The 24296-nt window shown below is 51.3% G+C and overlaps 1 protein-coding gene across 3 annotated transcripts in view; it reads left to right on the top strand.

Annotated features, from left to right (window-relative positions):
• Positions 1–5833: 5833 nt before the first annotated feature.
• Positions 5834–24296, top strand: part of WDR59 (WD repeat domain 59) — a 65258-nt gene continuing 46795 nt past the window's right edge. For all 3 annotated transcript variants that reach the window (XM_073554960.1, XM_073554959.1, XM_073554958.1), the window contains exons 1-3: positions 5834–5986; positions 8616–8665; positions 9260–9395. In XM_073554960.1, the coding sequence (XP_073411061.1) occupies positions 5888–5986; positions 8616–8665; positions 9260–9395 (285 nt within the window). In that variant the 5' untranslated portion in view covers positions 5834–5887. The remainder of the gene's footprint in view (positions 5987–8615; positions 8666–9259; positions 9396–24296) is intronic.

The following is a 24296-nucleotide window of genomic DNA, read 5'->3' as shown; positions in this document are numbered from 1 at the left end:
CAGGATCAGATACAGCAGACAGTGTCACACAGGATCAGATACAGCAGACAGGGTCACACAGGATCAGATACAGCAGACAGGGTCACACAGGATCAGATACAGCAGACAGGGTCACACAGGATCAGATACAGCAGACAGTGTCACACAGGATCAGATACAGCAGACAGGGTCACACAGGATCAGATACAGCAGACAGGATCACACAGGATCAGATACAGCAGACAGGGTCACACAGGATCAGATACTCAGATACAGCAGACAGGATCACACAGGATCAGATACAGCAGACAGTGTCACACAGGAACAGATACAGCAGACAGTGTCACACAGGATCAGATACAGCAGACAGGATCACACAGGATCAGATACAGCAGACAGGGTCACACAGGATCAGATACAGCAGACAGTGTCACACAGGATCAGATACAGCAGACAGGGTCACACAGGATCAGATACAGCAGACAGGGTCACACAGGATCAGATACAGCAGACAGGGTCACACAGGATCAGATACAGCAGACAGTGTCACACAGGATCAGATACAGCAGACAGGGTCACACAGGATCAGATACAGCAGACAGTGTCACACAGGATCAGATACAGCAGACAGGGTCACACAGGATCAGATACAGCAGACAGGGTCACACAGGATCAGATACAGCAGACAGGGTCACACAGGATCAGATACAGCAGACAGGGTCACACAGGATCAGATACAGCAGACAGGGTCACACAGGATCAGATACAGCAGACAGGGTCACACAGGATCAGATACAGCAGACAGGGTCACACAGGATCAGATACAGCAGACAGGGTCACACAGGATCAGATACAGCAGACAGGGTCACACAGGATCAGATACAGCAGACAGGGTCACACAGGATCAGATACAGCAGACAGGGTCACACAGGATCAGATACAGCAGACAGGGTCACACAGGATCAGATACAGCAGACAGGGTCACACAGGATCAGATACAGCAGACAGGGTCACACAGGATCAGATACAGCAGACAGGGTCACACAGGATCAGATACAGCAGACAGGGTCACACAGGATCAGATACAGCAGACAGGGTCACACAGGATCAGATACAGCAGACAGTGTCACACAGGATCAGATACAGCAGACAGTGTCACACAGGATCAGATACAGCAGACAGGGTCACACAGGATCAGATACAGCAGACAGGGTCACACAGGATCAGATACAGCAGACAGGGTCACACAGGATCAGATACAGCAGACAGGGTCACACAGGATCAGATACAGCAGACAGGGTCACACAGGATCAGATACAGCAGACAGGGTCACACAGGATCAGATACAGCAGACAGGGTCACACAGGATCAGATACAGCAGACAGGGTCACACAGGATCAGATACAGCAGACAGGGTCACACAGGATCAGATACAGCAGACAGGGTCACACAGGATCAGATACAGCAGACAGGGTCACACAGGATCAGATACAGCAGACAGGGTCACACAGGATCAGATACAGCAGACAGGGTCACACAGGATCAGATACAGCAGACAGGGTCACACAGGATCAGATACAGCAGACAGGGTCACACAGGATCAGATACAGCAGACAGGGTCACACAGGATCAGATACAGCAGACAGTGTCACACAGGATCAGATACAGCAGACAGGGTCACACAGGATCAGATACAGCAGACAGGGTCACACAGGATCAGATACAGCAGACAGGGTCACACAGGATCAGATACAGCAGACAGGGTCACACAGGATCAGATACAGCAGACAGGGTCACACAGGATCAGATACAGCAGACAGGGTCACACAGGATCAGATACAGCAGACAGGGTCACACAGGATCAGATACAGCAGACAGGGTCACACAGGATCAGATACAGCAGACAGGGTCACACAGGATCAGATACAGCAGACAGGGTCACACAGGATCAGATACAGCAGACAGTGTCACACAGGATCAGATACAGCAGACAGGGTCACACAGGATCAGATACAGCAGACAGTGTCACACAGGATCAGATACAGCAGACAGGGTCACACAGGATCAGATACAGCAGACAGTGTCACACAGGATCAGATACAGCAGACAGGGTCACACAGGATCAGATACAGCAGACAGGGTCACACAGGATCAGATACAGCAGACAGGGTCACACAGGATCAGATACAGCAGACAGTGTCACACAGGATCAGATACAGCAGACAGGGTCACACAGGATCAGATACAGCAGACAGTGTCACACAGGATCAGATACAGCAGACAGTGTCACACAGGATCAGATACAGCAGACAGGGTCACACAGGATCAGATACAGCAGACAGGGTCACACAGGATCAGATACAGCAGACAGTGTCACACAGGATCAGATACAGCAGACAGGGTCACACAGGATCAGATACAGCAGACAGGGTCACACAGGATCAGATACAGCAGACAGGGTCACACAGGATCAGATACAGCAGTGTCACACAGGATCAGATACAGCAGACAGGGTCACACAGGATCAGATACAGCAGACAGGATCACACAGGATCAGATACAGCAGACAGGGTCACACAGGATCAGATACAGCAGACAGTGTCACACAGGATCAGATACAGCAGACAGGGTCACACAGGATCAGATACAGCAGACAGGATCACACAGGATCAGATACAGCAGACAGGGTCACACAGGATCAGATACAGCAGACAGGGTCACACAGGATCAGATACAGCAGACAGGGTCACACAGGATCAGATACAGCAGACAGGATCACACAGGATCAGATACAGCAGACAGGGTCACACAGGATCAGATACAGCAGACAGGATCACACAGGATCAGATACAGCAGACAGGGTCACACAGGATCAGATACAGCAGACAGTGTCACACAGGATCAGATACAGCAGACAGGGTCACACAGGATCAGATACAGCAGACAGGGTCACACAGGATCAGATACAGCAGACAGGGTCACACAGGATCAGATACAGCAGACAGTGTCACACAGGATCAGATACAGCAGACAGGGTCACACAGGATCAGATACAGCAGACAGGATCACACAGGATCAGATACAGCAGACAGGGTCACACAGGATCAGATACTCAGATACAGCAGACAGGATCACACAGGATCAGATACAGCAGACAGTGTCACACAGGAACAGATACAGCAGACAGTGTCACACAGGATCAGATACAGCAGACAGGATCACACAGGATCAGATACAGCAGACAGGGTCACACAGGATCAGATACAGCAGACAGTGTCACACAGGATCAGATACAGCAGACAGGGTCACACAGGATCAGATACAGCAGACAGGGTCACACAGGATCAGATACAGCAGACAGGGTCACACAGGATCAGATACAGCAGACAGTGTCACACAGGATCAGATACAGCAGACAGGGTCACACAGGATCAGATACAGCAGACAGGGTCACACAGGATCAGATACAGCAGACAGGATCACACAGGATCAGATACAGCAGACAGGGTCACACAGGATCAGATACTCAGATACAGCAGACAGGATCACACAGGATCAGATACAGCAGACAGTGTCACACAGGATCAGATACAGCAGACAGGGTCACACAGGATCAGATACTCAGATACAGCAGACAGGATCACACAGGATCAGATACAGCAGACAGGGTCACACAGGATCAGATACAGCAGACAGGGTCACACAGGATCAGATACAGCAGACAGGGTCACACAGGATCAGATACAGCAGACAGGATCACACAGGATCAGATACAGCAGACAGGGTCACACAGGATCAGATACAGCAGACAGGGTCACACAGGATCAGATACAGCAGACAGGGTCACACAGGATCAGATACAGCAGACAGGGTCACACAGGATCAGATACAGCAGACAGGGTCACACAGGATCAGATACAGCAGACAGGGTCACACAGGATCAGATACAGCAGACAGGGTCACACAGGATCAGATACAGCAGACAGGGTCACACAGGATCAGATACAGCAGACAGGGTCACACAGGATCAGATACAGCAGACAGTGTCACACAGGATCAGATACAGCAGACAGGGTCACACAGGATCAGATACAGCAGACAGTGTCACACAGGATCAGATACAGCAGACAGGGTCACACAGGATCAGATACAGCAGACAGGGTCACACAGGATCAGATACAGCAGACAGGGTCACACAGGATCAGATACAGCAGACAGGGTCACACAGGATCAGATACAGCAGACAGGGTCACACAGGATCAGATACAGCAGACAGGATCACACAGGATCAGATACAGCAGTGTCACACAGGATCAGATACAGCAGACAGTGTCACACAGGATCAGATACAGCAGACAGTGTCACACAGGATCAGATACAGCAGACAGGGTCACACAGGATCAGATACAGCAGACAGGGTCACACAGGATCAGATACAGCAGACAGTGTCACACAGGATCAGATACAGCAGACAGGGTCACACAGGATCAGATACAGCAGACAGGGTCACACAGGATCAGATACAGCAGACAGGATCACACAGGATCAGATACAGCAGACAGGGTCACACAGGATCAGATACTCAGATACAGCAGACAGGATCACACAGGATCAGATACAGCAGACAGTGTCACACAGGATCAGATACAGCAGACAGGGTCACACAGGATCAGATACTCAGATACAGCAGACAGGATCACACAGGATCAGATACAGCAGACAGGGTCACACAGGATCAGATACAGCAGACAGGGTCACACAGGATCAGATACAGCAGACAGGGTCACACAGGATCAGATACAGCAGACAGGGTCACACAGGATCAGATACAGCAGACAGGATCACACAGGATCAGATACAGCAGACAGGGTCACACAGGATCAGATACAGCAGACAGGGTCACACAGGATCAGATACAGCAGACAGGGTCACACAGGATCAGATACAGCAGACAGGGTCACACAGGATCAGATACAGCAGACAGGGTCACACAGGATCAGATACAGCAGACAGGGTCACACAGGATCAGATACAGCAGACAGGGTCACACAGGATCAGATACAGCAGACAGGGTCACACAGGATCAGATACAGCAGACAGGGTCACACAGGATCAGATACAGCAGACAGTGTCACACAGGATCAGATACAGCAGACAGGGTCACACAGGATCAGATACAGCAGACAGTGTCACACAGGATCAGATACAGCAGACAGGGTCACACAGGATCAGATACAGCAGACAGGGTCACACAGGATCAGATACAGCAGACAGGGTCACACAGGATCAGATACAGCAGACAGGGTCACACAGGATCAGATACAGCAGACAGTGTCACACAGGATCAGATACAGCAGACAGGGTCACACAGGATCAGATACAGCAGACAGGGTCACACAGGATCAGATACAGGAGCTCATGTGTCCGGGAGAGAAGACGGAAGATGACAGCATCTAGTGTGTATGGACACCTAACAGCCATGATGGGGCAGAGCGGTGAGACATCTGCACACACTACATGTCGGCAGCACATCTACTGCTTACACCGGCGATGTGCTGCCGAGAGCAACAATTCTACTATCAGAAAAAACATCCAACCATTGAAAAACGCGGTCAATGTACGGGAGCAACAATCCGCGCATGTGACTGGGCCTCTACCCCGCAGGATGAAGGTCTCATGCACCTCTGGATGCTGCAGGGAGCAGGAGCACCGGAACATGGAGGAGACACGAGAACAACATCGGTTTCTTCTGAATTTTCCATTAAAAAGCTGAAATATCCCCAGAGTCAGCCCCTGCTCCCGCCTGACCTCTGGCGGCCACATTGAGAATTACAAGCAGCAGTATAAAACTACAGCTCCCAGAACTCCCTGCCTCTGCGTGACGTGGTTGCTAGGTGACGGCGACGTGATGTCGCAGAACGTTTGTTGTTGTTTCCGCTGCTTGGCTGGGAAGATGGCGGCTCACTGGAGCAGCGAGAATGTGGTGGTGGAGTTCCGCGACTCGCAGGTCAGTGGCGGGAAGGAGCAGCGTCCTGTGCGGGGGCCGCGGGAGCCTCGGCGGGATGCCAGGGCCGTGACACTACCGGAAGCGGAGGAGCGGCGCCTGGTCACACTGCGCATGTGCAGCACCGAGCGGCGCTCAATGGGGGCTCCGAGAGCATGCCGGGAAGCCTCCTTCCTGAGGAACTACAAGTCCCAGCATGGCAATGTGTATCTGCTGCACTGCCACCTGTGGCGATGTGTAAAGATGCAGGAAAGGGCTCTCCCAGCTGAGGGTCTGTCACAGTGTGATGTACAGAGCAAATCCCCTCCTTGTGCTGATGGTTCGCTACAGTGTACCAGTGCCGATGAATCCCCTGTCTCTAATGTCTCCGGACCCCGCTCTCCGTCCCCCCCCCCAGGTCTCCTGACCCCTCTGCCTGCCCCCAGGACTCCTGACCCTGCTCTGTGTCTCTCCCCCCCCCCCCTCTCCAGGTCTCCTGACCCTGCTCTGTGTCTCTCTCCCCCCCCCCCCCCCCCCCTCCAGGTCTCCTGACCCTGCTCTGTGTCTCCCCCCCCCCCCCCTCTCCAGGTCTCCTGACCCTGCTCTGTGTCTCTCCCCCCCCCCCCTCTCCAGGTTTCCTGACCCTGCTCTGTGTCTCTCCCCCCCCCCCCCCCCTCCAGGTCTCCTGACCCTGCTCTGTGTCTCCCCCCCCCCCCCCCTCTCCAGGTCTCCTGACCCTGCTCTGTGTCTCCCCCCCCCCCCCCCCCCTCCAGGTCTCCTGACCCTGCTCTGTGTCTCCCCCCCCCCCCCCCTCTCCAGGTCTCCTGACCCTGCTCTGTGTCTCCCCCCCCCCCCCCCCCCCCTCCAGGTCTCCTGACCCTGCTCTGTGTCTCCCCCCCCCCCTTCCAGGTCTCCTGACCCTGCTCTGTGTCTCTCCCCCCCCCCCCCCCCCCCCAGGTCTCCTGACCCTGCTCTGTGTCTCCCCCCCCCCCCCCCCTCTCCAGGTCTCCTGACCCTGCTCTGTGTCTCCCCCCCCCCCTCCAGGTCTCCTGACCCTGCTCTGTGTCTCCCCCCCCCCCCCCCCCCCCCCTTCCAGGTCTCCTGACCCTGCTCTGTGTCTCCCCCCCCCCCCCCCCCCCCCCTCCAGGTCTCCTGACCCTGCTCTGTGTCTCCCCCCCCCCCCCCCCTCCAGGTCTCCTGACCCTGCTCTGTGTCTCCCCCCCCCCCCCCCCCCCAGGTCTCCTGACCCTGCTCTGTGTCCCCCCCCCAGGTCTCCTGACCCTGCTCTGTGTCCCCCCCCCCCAGGTCTCCTGACCCTGCTCTGTGTCCCCCCCCCCCAGGTCTCCTGACCCTGCTCTGTGTCCCCCCCCCCCAGGTCTCCTGACCCTGCTCTGTGTCCCCCCCCCCCAGGTCTCCTGACCCTGCTCTGTGTCCCCCCCCCCCCAGGTCTCCTGACCCTGCTCTGTGTCCCCCCCCCCCAGGTCTCCTGACCCTGCTCTGTGTCTCCCCCCCCCCCTCCAGGTCTCCTGACCCTGCTCTGTGTCTCCCCCCCCCCCCCCCCCCCCCCTTCCAGGTCTCCTGACCCTGCTCTGTGTCTCCCCCCCCCCCCCCCCCCCCCTCCAGGTCTCCTGACCCTGCTCTGTGTCTCCCCCCCCCCCCCCCCTCCAGGTCTCCTGACCCTGCTCTGTGTCTCCCCCCCCCCCCCCCCCCCCAGGTCTCCTGACCCTGCTCTGTGTCCCCCCCCCAGGTCTCCTGACCCTGCTCTGTGTCCCCCCCCCAGGTCTCCTGACCCTGCTCTGTGTCCCCCCCCCCCAGGTCTCCTGACCCTGCTCTGTGTCCCCCCCCCCCAGGTCTCCTGACCCTGCTCTGTGTCCCCCCCCCCCAGGTCTCCTGACCCTGCTCTGTGTCCCCCCCCCCCAGGTCTCCTGACCCTGCTCTGTGTCCCCCCCCCCCAGGTCTCCTGACCCTGCTCTGTGTCCCCCCCCCCCAGGTCTCCTGACCCTGCTCTGTGTCCCCCCCCCCCGGTCTCCTGACCCTGCTCTGTGTCCCCCCCCCCCAGGTCTCCTGACCCTGCTCTGTGTCCCCCCCCCCCAGGTCTCCTGACCCTGCTCTGTGTCCCCCCCCCCAGGTCTCCTGACCCTGCTCTGTGTCCCCCCCCCCCCAGGTCTCCTGACCCTGCTCTGTGTCCCCCCCCCCCCCAGGTCTCCTGACCCTGCTCTGTGTCCCCCCCCCCCCAGGTCTCCTGACCCTGCTCTGTGTCTCCCCCCCCCCCCCCCAGGTCTCCTGACCCTGCTCTGTGTCTCCCCCCCCCCCCCCCCAGGTCTCCTGACCCTGCTCTGTGTCTCCCCCCACCCCCCCCCCCCCCAGGTCTCCTGACCCTGCTCTGTGTCTCCCCCCACCCCCCCCCCCCCCCAGGTCTCCTGACCCTGCTCTGTGTCTCCCCCCACCCCCCCCCCCCCAGGTCTCCTGACCCTGCTCTGTGTCTCCCCCCACCCCCCCCCCCCCCAGGTCTCCTGAGCCTGCTCTGTGTCTCCCCCCACCCCATATCCCGACATGATCAGTTGGGGGCGCACTGCTCCATGCTCCTCACTAGTCGTTGCTGGTCCGTCTGACTCTTCTTGTCGCACCCTGACCTCCATCTTTCTTGTTGTAGGCGACTGCGATGTCGGTGGACTGTCAGGGGCAGCTCGCCGTCCTCTCTGGGTGAGTGTCTTATTGAGTAATATCTACAGTGGGGAAACGTCCGTGGATTAGATACACACGGATGTGATACAGTTTGCTGAGCTGTATCCCATCCTGCTCTGATGCTGCGTTTTTACTCTGATTTATTACGACCAGGACACTGTCCACGTTCTGTGACTTTGGTTCCTGCGGTTTTATAATCGTCCTGTTCCTTTATGGTGGAGGCAGCGAGTGAGGCGCATAGTGATGTGCAGGGGCGAGGCGGCCATCGCTCCATCCCTGTGGCCGGCCATAGTGGGAATGGGCAGACACGGCTTTGTGTTTCTGGTTTAGGCCCCGTTCACACATGCAGTATGTGGTCCGTGTTTTAAATCAGTATTTGTAGCCAAAACCAGGAGAGGAGCAATCAGGGGAACGTATGATAGACACGTCACCACTTCTGTATTCCCACCCTCCCCTGGTCCTGGCTTACACATCCTGGCTGTGTGAACGTGGCCTTACTGACACACTAGTGGAATCGTATGTTAGACTAAACCCCCCACCCTCTGCTGCCTCAGGCGCTCGCGCTTTATTCTTGGTGAAGTCCCTTCTTCTTGCCTTTCTTTTCCGTCACAGCCGCCGTTTCCTGTACATCGTTAACTTGGAAACCCCCAACGAGGCCCCCCGAAAAATATCCCGGCAGAGCAAGTGGGACATCGGCACGGTGCAGTGGAACCCTCACGACAGCTACACTCACTTTTTTGCAGCTTCTGTAAGTTTATTTCTATTTCCGTCAGAGCTGTGATCGTGAATGATTGTTCTGACTTATGGGAGGTTTTCCTGGCATGGGGGGTGGGCGGGACTCCTTTATCCTCTTAACGATGTTTGATATACCCGTAATCTCATCTCTATCCATGGGGTTGGAACATAAAAGATTGTATCTGATGGCTTGGCTGTAGATAATAGATCTTTGTGTTTTGGATGGAAACTGTCCTATTTAACGTATGTTGGACGGTCGACTGGCTTCTGATACAGGGACGTCTCTATTTCATTGTTCTGTAGCTTAATGATGGTGTCCAAAAAGTTACTTTCAGTGCTGTAGTAGTTGAGTGTTAGGTTGGTGGTGGGATGTAATTGATTCAACTGTTCGTGGAACGTCTTTAGCTGTGGCTCAGACTCCATCCAGATTAAAATATCATCAATGTAGGGACATGAGGACAAGAAGTCACTTTCAAGCTTGGCCATGAAAAGATTTGCCTACTGTGGAGCCATTTTATTTCCCATAGCTGTGCCAGTCTCTTGTAGCTAGATCTTGTCAAATTCAAAGTAATTTTGGGTGAGGATGAATTTTAGAAGTTTCACCACAGAATCAGCATCAGCCCCTGTGTTTTCTATGAAGACCTAAAAACATTGTACCCATAAAGATTTTTATGGGGAGGAAAAAAACAAAGCATCTCCACATCTGGAACAACCCGACCTACAACGTTTTCACACCAGTCCATCCCAATGCTTTATCATATTGTCTAACAAAAAGTGGAATAAAATGCAATAAAAAGGATGCATGTAAATAAAATTAGTGCCGCTGAAAATGCCATCTTGTCCCACAAAAAACAGGCCGCCATGCAGCTGCATCAGCGGAGAAATGAAAGTTAGAGCTCTAAGAATAAAATGAGCTTTCTATAAAATGGCTTTTATTGTGTAGAAGCACCAAAACTTAAGTGAGATAAATTGAGTATTGCTGTAATCACACTGACCTGAAAAATAAAGCGGTCTTAGCAATTTCACCACATGCGGAATGTATACCCCCCCCCCCCCAAAAAAAAAAAAAAAAAAAAAAAAATTCCTGATTTGCATGTTCGATAAGTCCGCGTCACAAAAATTGGAATGGGAAGCGATCAAAAAACGTTAAGTGCCCAATAATGTTACTAATAAAAATGTCATCTCGTCCCTTTTTTTTTCTCCCCTTTCTGCTTCCCAAAGATGGCAGTAGGGCTCGGCGCACATTTTATCCTGCGCTGAGCGTTTACACCTTGTAAACATCTGAAATACGTGATTCAGACAGAACCCCTGGTGGAAGATTCCCTATAATGAGAAGGTGGAGGCACTGTGGGTGACCTGTGATCCGGCGGTGTCCGTCTTCTTAGGATTGCATGAAAGTGCCATCCGCCACAGTCTTGTGCACTTATGAAAAGAAGGAAACCACAGAACAGAGGCCAGACGGAGACCTGAGTAACTCTGCTGCCTCATTATAGTAGAGAACCAATGCTGGGTACAGCAGTAGATGTATGTCCTGATATGTCAGTGTGTGAGGCATAAAATGGCTGCATATTGCAGTGTGCCCTGGAGGTTACATAACATGCGCATGCGCACACTCACACACAACCCCCCCCTCAGGGAAAAGGGTGTTGGACAGGAATAAGGTGGACGTGCTCCTAGGGGGCATAGGCAATTATTTGTGGTAGTCCAGCAAATCGAGCCTGAGATCAATAGTGGAGCTGAAAGGACTTGGTGTCCCACACAGACCCGTCCCCTGATGAGTGACACAGTGCTCAGTCACTTTGCCTCAGTCCTTTCATCCTCGCCGGTCCAGCACAATCGGCGCTGTAATCTGGTGCTGCTTCGCTCTGTACCTCCAAAGTAGCTTCTGCCCACATCTGGGGCGTCTGTGTACTCGGGAGAAATCGCACAACAAACCTTGGGGCCTATTGTCTCCTGTTACCTTTTGTTAAATTAAAAAAAAAATGTGGAAAAATAACATTTTGTGGGAAAAAATGTTTTTATTTTAACCATAAACCTTCCATTTGACTAGTCCTATTTAGTGACCGCTCGGCCTCCGCTCATGGCACGTCATTACAGAAACCTTCTCCATCATCCGCTATATAGAATAGTAACTTCACATGACTAAGTCTTATGGGAGAAAGAAGGGAAGGAGCGATGGCAGATTATTATTCCATATATTACCGTTATCTCTATGGCCGCAGTGGGAAGGATCGCCGCTGTCCCATCTCCTGAGAGATGTTATCGGTGGATGCAGCACTTAGCTTCTCGGTGATCGTTCACCGAGCCTACGATCTCCGACAATGACGGACATTTGGGGCTTTTCCTGTGATTTTTAGTTCTAGTCGCTATGAGGATGTGTGTAATCTCTGTCCTGACCTCATGCGCTATCAGATCCAGGTCATTGGCCAGCAGCGCCTGCTCCCTCCCAATCTTCATTGAGATGCTGCTAATCTGAGACACTAGATGGGAGCTTGTGTCCCAGAGCTGCTCCACTTTATGGTACTTCCACCAGACATGTCACATATCTGCGATGGCGTCTCCGCACATCTGGGGAGCTGCGGTAGATCTGGGACAAGCTGTAGGGTGTGAAGCACCACCTGCACAGCAGCGTTCTCCAGGTGATCGGTGCACTTCATGTGTCCCTGTCATTGAGGAGGACGTCCGCCATTGCCCCGGGGTGATCCCTCACTGCAGATCAGTCTCCCATTTGTGGAGACACGAGTCCAGAGAGGGGAATGTCTCCTCCATCATATGGCGGTAGCTCACGGACACCGCTCTCATCTGCAGCGCTGGGGTGAGGAGCATTGCATATAATGTTGAGGCTTGAGAAAACATTATCTCTTATTCGGACTCCCATGACAGCACCACGAGAGAGGGGATCCGCCCTTTAGGAACAGGAAACCTACAGATACAAAAGGGCGGCACCTCTCCCGCGCATCAGTTGGTTTCCTGTTCCTGAGGGGATGGGATCCTACAGAAGACCGGATCCCAGGGCCGGGCGGCCGATACAGGTAGCGAGGGGGTCTCCTACCTCGGCCTGGTGCGGAACTCCTGGAAGACGCCACGGTGGCCCAGGATGGGTGGCACTGCCGTGACGTATGCAGCAGGGAGCGGCGTCTGGAGGAGGTCTGTCTCCAGGGTAATGCCGCCGCCAGTGAGTATGCCCCCCCCGGGGGCTCCCGGCTCCGGCGGCGCAAGTGCGGTAGTAACGGGGGGCCGGCGCGGCTGCGGGGTGCTGAGACCGGGGAGTGCTGCATTCCGGGGCGTCCCGCGTGACTTCCGGTCACGTCGGGGTTGCGGTGACGTCAGGGGGCGGGCGGAGGATGCGCTTCAGGGTCGGCGGCGCCACAGCGCAGGCGCGAGAATCCAAGATGGCGGCGCCAATCGTAAACGCCGATAAGCGTCGGCTCTCCGGCCAGGTGCGGCGCCAGCTGGGGAAGGGAGCCCTATTAAGGGGGGAGAGGCGCTGCAGGAATACTGCTGTCCGGAGGAGGGGTATATAGGCAGGACCCTGGCAGGGTGCCTTGCCTTGGCCACATTATTGCAAGCAGTAATGGAGAGCGATCAGCGGCAGCAGCAACGGCGGCAGCAGCGACAAGCATCACTACCGCCCCTGGATGACCTTCGGCAGGTCAAGCAGAAAAAGGGTCCCGTGACAGTAAGGAACGTGCGGGACGAAGTGACCAATCCATTCATAAAAGCTCCTCTAGGCAGATAGGAGCATCGACTGAGAAGAATCCCCCTCATTCTCCGGGGAAGAAGGCTACAAGTAAAACTAAACACAGGGAATGCGCACTCTGTGCATGCCCATTACCAGACTCATGCCCCAAAAAATTGTTGACCCCCCCCCCTGTATTCAGCAGACAGTGGCGGAAGAATCGCCCGCGGTAGCGGCGAGTTTAAGGGACATAGTCAGGGCAGAGATGAAGGAAACCCTAAAGTCTTTGTCCCAGCCGGAAAGTCTAAGGGGCGGGGTCCCGGTGGAGTCCGATTCCTCGGCAGAATGGAGAAGTAGAGACTCCCAGGCTTCATCTCCCTCGTCCTCAGGAGAAGAGGACTCTGGGCGGTTTTGTTTGCCACTTGACTGGGTAGACAAGCTGGTCAAAGCAGTCAGAGGGACAATGCAAGTAGAGGAGCCTAAGCCCCAGTTATCCATGCAGGATGTCATGTTCGGGGGGCTGGAGCAGAGGAAGCGTAGTTTTCCCATTTAAATCAGAAAATCCAGGATCTGATCCACAGAGAGTGGAAAAAACCGGATAAAAGAGGGTCGCTACCACCAGCCCTCAAACGCAGATATCCCTTCGACGATCCGGCAGTGAATACTTAGGACAAGGCCCCCAAATTAGATGCAGCCATTGTGAAGGCATCGAAAAGATCCTCGCTACCCTTTGAGGACTTGGGATCCCTTAAAGATCCCCTAGACAGGAAGGCAGATACCTTCCTTAAGAATACCTGGGAAATGGCTGCCGGGTCCTTAAGACCAGCAGTGGCATCAACATGCACGGCCAGGTCCATGATGGTCTGGTTGGACCAGTTGGAGTCACAATTAAAACAGGGTACGTCGAGGCAAACAATTCTTGGGGCCCTACCAACAATCCAAGAGAGCAGCCTTCCTAGCAGATGCCTCAGCGGATGCAGTAAGAATGGCTGCCAGGGCAGCAGGTCTTTCTAATGCGGCTCGTAGAGCCCTGTGGCTAAAGTGCTGGCAGGGAGACCTTCAGTCCAGGGCGAAGCTCTGTGCTATTCCGTGTGAGGGTGAATATTTGTTCGGTGCAGTCCTGGACGAACTGCTTGAGAAGGCTGGGGACGACAAGAAAAAATTCCCAAATCTCTGGTCTGCGTCCTACCGACGTCCATTTGGTAGAAGGAGATTCGGTCAGGGGAGAAGGCGCAATTCTTCGCCTCTTAGAGACCGTCCCAGATGGGAAGATAGAAGAAGAGGTACGGGCTACATGTTCAGACGCTCGTCGAGAGATCAAAAGAGACAGTATCAATGACTAGTAATTCCCGTGGGGGGTAGACTGTCATCCTTCCTCCCGGCATGGATACAGATTACAAATAGTGACTGGGTGCGCAAGGTAATATCCACCGGGCTTAGATTGGAGTTTACCCAGGTCCCGCGGGATACCTTTAAACCAACTCCTTTAAGATCTTCACCCCTCGAACAAGCGGCTTTAGAAGCGGAGGTCTTGAGCCTATGCCAGAAAAACGTCCTGATAGAGGTTCCAGATTCTGAGAGAGGAAGAGGGTTCTACTCTCCCTTATTCCTAATCCAAAAACCTGATAAAACATTTAGGACGATTATTAATCTACGTTTCCTTAATGAGTTTTTGGTAAATCGTACTTTTAAGATGGAGTCCATCAATACAACAATAAAAATATTGTTTAAAGGGTGTTTTATGGCAGTCATAGATTTGAAAGATGCGTACTATCATGTACCTATCCATGCAGATTTCCAGCAGTACCTGAGAGTGGCGGTTTCAGTAGACGGCACAGTCTGTCATTATCAGTATAGAGCCCTTCCCTTTGGTCTCTCAGCAGCACCCCAGGTATTTACTAAAATAGTGGCCGAGGTTATGGCTCATTTACGGGAAGTTGACATCTTAATTGTTCCATATTTAGATGATTTTTTTGATTGTGGGAAAATCGGTGGGCCATTGTATATCCCAGATAGAAAGAGCCAAGTCCAGGTTAGAAAACCTCGGATGGATATTAAACTATGAGAAATCCCTACTCCAGCCCTTAAAGATACAGAAGTTTCTAGGCTTACTATTAAATTCAGAAACTCAGCAGTGTCTATTACCATTGGATAAATTGCAAAAGATACAGCAGCAGGTTCTTCGGGCGATTGATAATCCTTCTATGGCCCTCAGACAGGCCATGTCCCTGTTAGGCTCTCTAACCTCATGCATCCCAGCAGTCAGGTGGGCACAATTCCATACTAGAGCCCTTCAGAAGGACGTCCTGGTTAATAGCAGGGCCTTGGAAGGCTCCTTACAGGGTCGAGTGTTGCTAAGCCCCTCAGCTGTTACATCGCTTAGATGGTGGCTCGATGACGAGAACCTAGCCTCAGGTGCCCTGGATAACTCAGATAACCCGTATTAAAACCACAGACGCTAGTCCCTTCGGTTGGGGGGCCCATATGGGGGACATAGTGGTACAGGGACATTGGGATTCTGATGCGGAGATCTCATCCAACCAGAGAGAGCTATTGGCGATAGAGCGAGCAGTCAAAAAACTCATTATGTACCTACAGGGCCATCACGTGAGGATACTCTCGGACAACCAGGTAGCGGTAGCATATGTCAACCACCAAGGTGGAACCCGCTCCGACGCCCTGATGCGGATAACAGAACGTCTCCTTCATATAGCAGAGGAAAGTTTTCTATCTTTAATGGCCCTCCACATCAGAGGAAAGGACAACGTGAAGGCAGACTTTCTAAGCCGCAATGCTCTAAAGCAAGGAGAATGGGCTTTGAACAGGGATATTTACCACCAGATTGTCCGCAGATGGGGTCAGCCAGAGGTGGACCTCTTTGCCACCAGAGAAAACAGGAAAGAAAAATCGTTCTGCTCTCTGAATCCCAGGGAAAATCCACTGGCAGTGGATGCCCTGATAAGATAACTTTTCTCTGGCATACACCTTCCCGCCATTAAATCTTCTACCTCTGGTAGTAAGGAAGATCGGGCAAGAGTCATTAATTGCCCCCTTTTGGCCCAGGAGGACCTGGTTCGCATGGTTGAGGACCATGTCGGTATGCGATCCCTGGGTACTGCCAAACCTTCCGGATCTCCTCTACCAGGGGCCAGTCAGCCACCCGCAAGTAGCGGGACTCCATTTGACGGCGTGGTGTTTGAGAGGACACTATTAAAGGATAGAGGGTTCTCCAAGAATTTAATTGATACCCTCCTAAAAAGCAGGAAACTAATTACCACTAACATCTATGCTAGGACCTGGAAGCGATTCCTGTCCACCTTTCAGTTTGATGTCAGACGGAATTCCCACGAAACATAATCTGGAATTTCCCCAGAAGGGTCTCGAATTGGGTCTCTCCACAAGTACATTAAAAGTACAGGTTTCAGCCTTGTTTGCATGTGATATTGCCAATAACTATTGGGTAGCAATGTTCTTCAAAGCGGCGGCTAGATCGAGACCCATACACAAGGACGGATGTGTGCCTTGGGACTTAAACTTAGTCCTTACAGCTATGACAGAAAGTCCGTTTGAACCTTTGGATTCTGCCTCATTAAAGATTATATCTCTTAAGGCAGCGTTTCTGGTAGCAATAACATCCGCGCGTAGGGTGAGCGATATACAGGCACTTTCCAGATTGCCCCCTTACACAGAGTTCTTACAGGATAGAGTAATCCTAAGGCCAGACCCGGCATACCTTCCCAAGGTAGCATCACAATTTCACAGGACACGAGATAGTTCTGCCTTCCTTCCTCCCTAATCTGACCAACCTTAAGGAGCAAAAACTTCAGGCCTTAGATATTAGGAGATGCTTACTTAAATATTTAGCAGCCACGGATCCTTGGAAGAAGGAGAATGCATTATTCCTATCCTTCCAAGGTCCCAGGAAAGGCTGTAGGGTATCGAAACGCACATTAGCAAGGTGGATTAGGGAGGCTATCTCTCTCTTGCCTACACAGCAGGTGGCGGTCCGGCTCCGCAGAACCTTAGGGCACATTCCACCCGTGCCTTGGCATCATCCTGGGCAGAGAGATCGGGAGTATCAATTGATCAGATATGTAAGGCGGCCACCTGGTCATCTCCTTCCACCTTTTTTAACCACTATCGGTTAGACATGGGTGCCTCCTCAGACCTCACCTTCGGGCTAAGGGTGCTGCAGGCTGTAGTCCCTCCCTAAATTAATTTTACATCTCTGTAATTCTCTCGTGGTGCTGTCATGGGAGTCCGAATAAAGTATTAAGTTACGTACCGGTATTTTTCGGAAGCCCATGACAGCACCCTTAGTTCCCTCCCTTGTTCACATATAGGGGTGCACTCCTTTAGAAGATTGTCCACAATTTACTGTATGAGGGAGATGGTATAAAAATATTTCTGGTAAATAGGGTAGATAGGTTGTATATATTATATGTTGTGTACTAATCATGGTAGCCTCTCAAGCTCTGTAATCCAACTGATGCGTGGGAGAGGTGCCGCCCTTTTGTATCTGTAGGTTTCCTGTTCCTAAAGGGCAGATCCCCTCTCTCGTGGTGCTGTCATGGGCCTCCGAAAAATACCGTTACCGGTACGTAACTTAATACTTTTTCCCCTGTAGAAAATGTCTTATATGTAGATATTTATAATGACCTTTATGTGAGAGGTGGGATTCCTCTGTGATCATAGGGAAGATGGCAGTATTCCTTCCTCGTCCATATCCCCAATCAGTAGGACTCCCAAGCATTTCCAGTTAGGAGTCTGGAGGTACGGGATACACCGCTCCAAAGTCTGTGGGGGCCTTAGACAGCGCCAATTTTAGTCTCCAGTTTATTGAACAGAATGCTCCACACTCCCAGCGCCGCTTCCACCGTTGGTGGCAGACACCATTTTTTATCATCGCCAGTATTAGGCCCGGTAATGATATGAGTAAAAAAAAAAAGATGCAATATTTCAGGGTTTTATGAGATGTTTCTTGATTTCTATCCAATGTCTGCCATCCTTATCATTCCACATCAACCACAAATGTTCAATATGGCTGCCCTATAATACCTCGCCACTGAGGGGCAGCCCAGTCCTCCTTCTGTTATTGTGATGTATAATATAGCTGTTCTATAATATCTCACCACTGAGGGGCAGCCCAGTCCTCCTTCTGTTATTGTGATGTATAATATAGCTGTTCTATAATATCTCACCACTGAGGGGCAGCCCAGTCCTCCCTCTGTTATTGGGGTGTATAATATGGCTGTCCTATAATATCTCACCACTGAGGGGCAGCCCTGTCCTCCCTCTGTTATTGGGATGTATAATATAGCTGCTCTATAATATCTCATCACTGAGGGGCAGCCCAGTCCTCCCTCTGTTATTGGGATGTATAATATGTCTGCTCTATAATATCTCACCACTGAGGGGCAGCCCAGTCCTCCTTCTGTTATTGGCATGTATAATATAGCTGCTCTATAATATCTCACCACTGAGGGGCAGCCCAGTCCTCCCTCTGTTATTGGGATGTATAATATGGCTGCTCTATAATATCTCACCACTGAGGGGCAGCCCTGTCCTCCCTCTGTTATTGGGATGTATAATATGGCTGCTCTATAATATCTCATCACTGAGGGGCAGCCCAGTCCTCCCTCTGTTATTGGGATGTATAATATGGCTGCTCTATAATATCTCACCACTGAGGGGCAGCCCTGTCCTCCCTCTGTTATTGGGATGTATAATATGGCTGCTCTATAATATCTCATCACTGAGGGGCAGCCCAGTCCTCCCTCTGTTATTGGGATGTATAATATGTCTGCTCTATAATATCTCACCACTGAGGGGCAGCCCAGTCCTCCCTCTGTTATTGGGATGTATAATATGGCTGCCCTATAATCTCACCACTGAGGGGCAGCCCAGTCCTCCCTCTGTTATTGGGATGTATAATATGTCTGCTCTATAATATCTCACCACTGAGGGGCAGCCCAGTCCTCCCTCTGTTATTGGGATGTATAATATGGCTGCCCTATAATCTCACCACTGAGGGGCAGCCCAGTCCTCCCTCTGTTATTGGGATGTATAATATGTCTGCTCTATAATATCTCACCACTGAGGGGCAGCCCAGTCCTCCCTCTGTTATTGGGGTGTATAATATGGCTGTCCTATAATATCTCACCACTGAGGGGCAGCCCAGTCCTCCTTCTGTTATTGTGATGTATAATATAGCTGCTCTATAATATCTCACCACTGAGGGGCAGCCCAGTCCTCCTTCTGTTATTGGCATGTATAATATAGCTGCTCTATAATATCTCACCACTGAGGGGCAGCCCAGTCCTTCTGTTATTGGGATGTATAATATAGCTGCTCTATAATATCTCACCACTGAGGGGCAGCCCAGTCCTCCCTCTGTTATTGGGATGTATTATATGGCTGCTCTATAATATCTCATCACTGAGGGGCAGCCCAGTCCTCCCTCTGTTATTGGGATGTATTATATGGCTGCTCTATAATATCTCACCACTGAGGGGCAGCCCAGTCCTCCCTCTGTTATTGGGGTGTATAATATGGCTGCTCTATAATATCTCACCACTGAGGGGCAGCCCAGTCCTTCTGTTATTGGGATGTATAATATAGCTGCTCTATAATATCTCACCACTGAGGGGCAGCCCAGTCCTCCCTCTGTTATTGGGATGTATTATATGGCTGCTCTATAATATCTCACCACTGAGGGGCAGCCCAGTCCTCCCTCTGTTATTGGGGTGTATAATATGGCTGTCGTATAACCTCTCACCACTGAGGGGCAGCCCTGTCCTCCCTCTGTTATTGGGATGTATAATATAGCTGCTCTATAATATCTCACCGCTGAGGGGCAGCCCAGTCCTCCTTCTGTTATTGGGATGTATAATATAGCTGCTCTATAATATCTCACCACTGAGGGGCAGCTCAGTCCTCCCTCTGTTATTGGGATGTATAATATAGCTGCTCTATAATATCTGACCACTGAGGGGCAGCCAGTCCTCCCTCTGTTATTGGGATGTATAATATAGCTGCTCTATAATATCTCACCGCTGAGGGGCAGCCCAGTCCTCCCTCTGTTATTGGGATGTATAATATGGCTGCCCTATAACCTCTCACCACTGAGGGGCAGCCCAGTCCTCCCTCTGTTATTGGGATGTATAATATGGCTGTCCTATAACCTCTCACCACTGAGGGGCAGCCCTGTCCTCCCTCTGTTATTGGGATGTATAATATAGCTGCTCTATAATATCTCACCGCTGAGGGGCAGCCCAGTCCTCCTTCTGTTATTGGGATGTATAATATAGCTGCTCTATAATATCTCACCACTGAGGGGCAGCTCAGTCCTCCCTCTGTTATTGGGATGTATAATATAGCTGCTCTATAATAACTCACCACTGAGGGGCAGCCAGTCTTCCCTCTGTTATTGGGATGTATAATATAGCTGCTCTATAATATCTCACCGCTGAGGGGCAGCCCAGTCCTCCCTCTGTTATTGGGATGTATAATATGGCTGCCCTATAACCTCTCACCACTGAGGGGCAGCCCAGTCCTCCCTCTGTTATTGGGATGTATAATATGGCTGCCCTATAACCTCTCACCACTGAGGGGCAGCCCAGTCCTCCCTCTGTTATTGGGATGTATAATATGACTGGTCTATAATATCTCACCGCTGAGGGGCAGCCCAGTCCTCCCTCTGTTATTGGGATGTATAATATGACTGGTCTATAATATCTCACCGCTGAGGGGCAGCCCAGTCCTCCCTCTGTTATTGGGATGTATAATATGGCTGCCCTATAACCTCTCACCACTGAGGGGCAGCCCAGTCCTCCCTCTGTTATTGGGATGTATAATATGACTGGTCTATAATATCTCACCGCTGAGGGGCAGCCCAGTCCTCCCTCTGTTATTGGGATGTATAATATGGCTGCCCTATAACCTCTCACCACTGAGGGGCAGCCCAGTCCTCCCTCTGTTATTGGGATATATAATATGGCTGCCCTATAATCTCACCACTGAGGGGCAGCCCAGTCCTCCCTCTGTTATTGGGATGTATAATATGGCTGCTCTATGATATCTCGCCACTGAGGGGCAGCCCAGTCCTCCCTCTGTTATTGGGATGTATAATATGGCTGCCCTATAATACCTCGCCACTGAGGGGCAGCCCAGTCCTCCCTCTGTTATTGGGATGTATAATATGGCTGCTCTATAATATCTCACCACTGAGGGGCAGCCCAGTCCTCCCTCTGTTATTGGGATGTATAATATGGCTGCTCTATAATATCTCACCGCTGAGGGGCAGCCCAGTCCTCCCTCTGTTATTGATGTATAATATAGCTGCTCTATAATATCTCACCACTGAGGGGCAGCCCAGTCCTCCCTCTGTTATTGGGATGTATAATATGGCTGCTCTATAATATCTCACCGCTGAGGGGCAGCCCAGTCCTCCCTCTGTTATTGATGTATAATATAGCTGCTCTATAATATCTCACCACTGAGGGGCAGCCCAGTCCTCCCTCTGTTATTGGGATGTATAATATGGCTGCTCTATAATATCTCACCGCTGAGGGGCAGCCCAGTCCTCCCTCTGTTATTGATGTATAATATAGCTGCTCTATAATATCTCACCACTGAGGAGCAGCCCAGTCCTCCCTCTGTTATTGGGATGTATAATATGGCTGCTCTATAATATCTCACCGCTGAGGGACAGCCCAGTCCTCCCTCTGTTATTGGGATGTATAATATGGCTGCTCTATAATATCTCACCGCTGAGGGACAGCCCAGTCCTCCCTCTGTTATTGATGTATAATATAGCTGCTCTATAATATCTCACCACTGAGGGGCAGCCCAGTCCTCCCTCTGTTATTGGGATGTATAATATGGCTGCTCTATAATATCTCACCACTGAGGGGCAGCCCAGTCCTCCCTCTGTTATTGATGTATAATATAGCTGCTCTATAATATCTCACCACTGAGGGGGAGCTCAGTCCTCCCTCTGTTATTGGGATGTATAATATGGCTGCTCTATAATATCTCACCGCTGAGGGGGAGCCCAGTCCTCCCTCTGTTATTGGGATGTATAATATAGCTGCTCTATAATATCTCACCACTGAGGGGCAGCCCAGTCCTCCCTCTGTTATTGGGATGTATAATATGGCTGCTCTATAATATCTCACCACTGAGGGGCAGCCCAGTCCTCCCTCTGTTATTGATGTATAATATAGCTGCTCTATAATATCTCACCACTGAGGGGGAGCCCTGTCCTCCCTCTGTTATTGGGATGTATAATATGGCTGCTCTATAATATCTCACCACTGAGGGGCAGCCCAGTCCTCCCTCTGTTATTGATGTATAATATAGCTGCTCTATAATATCTCACCACTGAGGGGCAGCCCAGTCCTCCCTCTGTTATTGGGATGTATAATATAGCTGCTCTATAATATCTCACCACTGAGGGGGAGCCCAGTCCTCCCTCTGTTATTGGGGTGTATAATATGGCTGTCCTATAATATCTCACCGCTGAGGGGCAGCCCAGTCCTCCCTCTGTTATTGATGTATAATATAGCTGCTCTATAATATCTCACCACTGAGGGGGAGCCCAGTCCTCCCTCTGTTATTGGGATGTATAATATGGCTGCTCTATAATATCTCACCACTGAGGGGCAGCCCAGTCCTCCCTCTGTTATTGATGTATAATATAGCTGCTCTATAATATCTCACCACTGAGGGGCAGCCCAGTCCTCCCTCTGTTATTGGGATGTATAATATGGCTGCCCTATAATATCTCACCACTGAGGGGCAGCCCAGTCCTCCCTCTGTTATTGATGTATAATATAGCTGCTCTATAATATCTCACCACTGAGGGGCAGCCCAGTCCTCCCTCTGTTATTGGGATGTATAATATGGCTGCTCTATAATATCTCACCGCTGAGGGGCAGCCCAGTCCTCCCTCTGTTATTGGGATGTATAATATGGCTGCTCTATAATATCTCATCACTGAGGGGCAGCCCAGTCCTCCCTCTGTTATTGGGATGTATAATATGGCTGCTCTACAATATCTCACCACTGAGGGGCAGCCCAGTCCTCCCTCTGTTATTGGGATGTATAATATAGCTGCTCTATAATATCTCACCACTGAGGGGGAGCCCAGTCCTCCCTCTGTTATTGGGGTGTATAATATGGCTGTCCTATAATATCTCACCGCTGAGGGGCAGCCCAGTCCTCCCTCTGTTATTGATGTATAATATAGCTGCTCTATAATATCTCACCACTGAGGGGCAGCCCAGTCCTCCCTCTGTTATTGGGATGTATAATATGGCTGCTCTATAATATCTCACCACTGAGGGGCAGCCCAGTCCTCCCTCTGTTATTGGGATGTATAATATAGCTGCTCTATAATATCTCACCACTGAGGGGCAGCCCAGTCCTCCCTCTGTTATTGGGATGTATAATATGGCTGCTCTATAATATCTCACCACTGAGGGGCAGCCCTGTCCTCCCTCTGTTATTGATGTATAATATAGCTGCTCTATAATATCTCACCACTGAGGGGCAGCCCAGTCCTCCCTCTGTTATTGATGTATAATATAGCTGCTCTATAATATCTCACCACTGAGGGGTAGCCCAGTCCTCCCTCTGTTATTGGGATGTATAATATGGCTGCTCTATAATATCTCACCACTGAGGGGCAGCCCAGTCCTCCCTCTGTTATTGGGATGTATAATATGGCTGCTCTATAATATCTCACCACTGAGGGGCAGCCCAGTCCTCCCTCTGTTATTGGGATGTATAATATGGCTGCTCTATAATATCTCACCACTGAGGAGCAGCCCAGTCCTCCCTCTGTTATTGGGATGTATAATATGGCTGCTCTATAATATCTCACCACTGAGGGACAGCCCAGTCCTCCCTCTGTTATTGGGATGTATAATATGGCTGCTCTATAATATCTCACCACTGAGGGGCAGCCCAGTCCTCCCTCTGTTATTGGGATGTATAATATGGCTGCTCTATAATATCTCACCACTGAGGGGCAGCCCAGTCCTCCCTCTGTTATTGATGTATAATATGGCTGCTCTATAATATCTCACCACTGAGGAGCAGCCCAGTCCTCCCTCTGTTATTGATGTATAATATGGCTGCTCTATAATATCTCACCACTGAGGAGCAGCCCAGTCCTCCTTCTGTTATTGGGATGTATAATATGGCTGCTCTATAATATCTCACCACTGA

This window comes from Dendrobates tinctorius, unplaced genomic scaffold, assembly GCF_039654945.1.
Source record: "Dendrobates tinctorius isolate UK_male_01 unplaced genomic scaffold, ASM3965494v1 ptg000214l, whole genome shotgun sequence".
Classification (NCBI taxonomy): Eukaryota; Metazoa; Chordata; class Amphibia; order Anura; family Dendrobatidae; genus Dendrobates; species Dendrobates tinctorius.
Note: the sequence above shows the minus strand (reverse complement) of the source record. Positions and strands in the feature narration are given on the sequence as shown.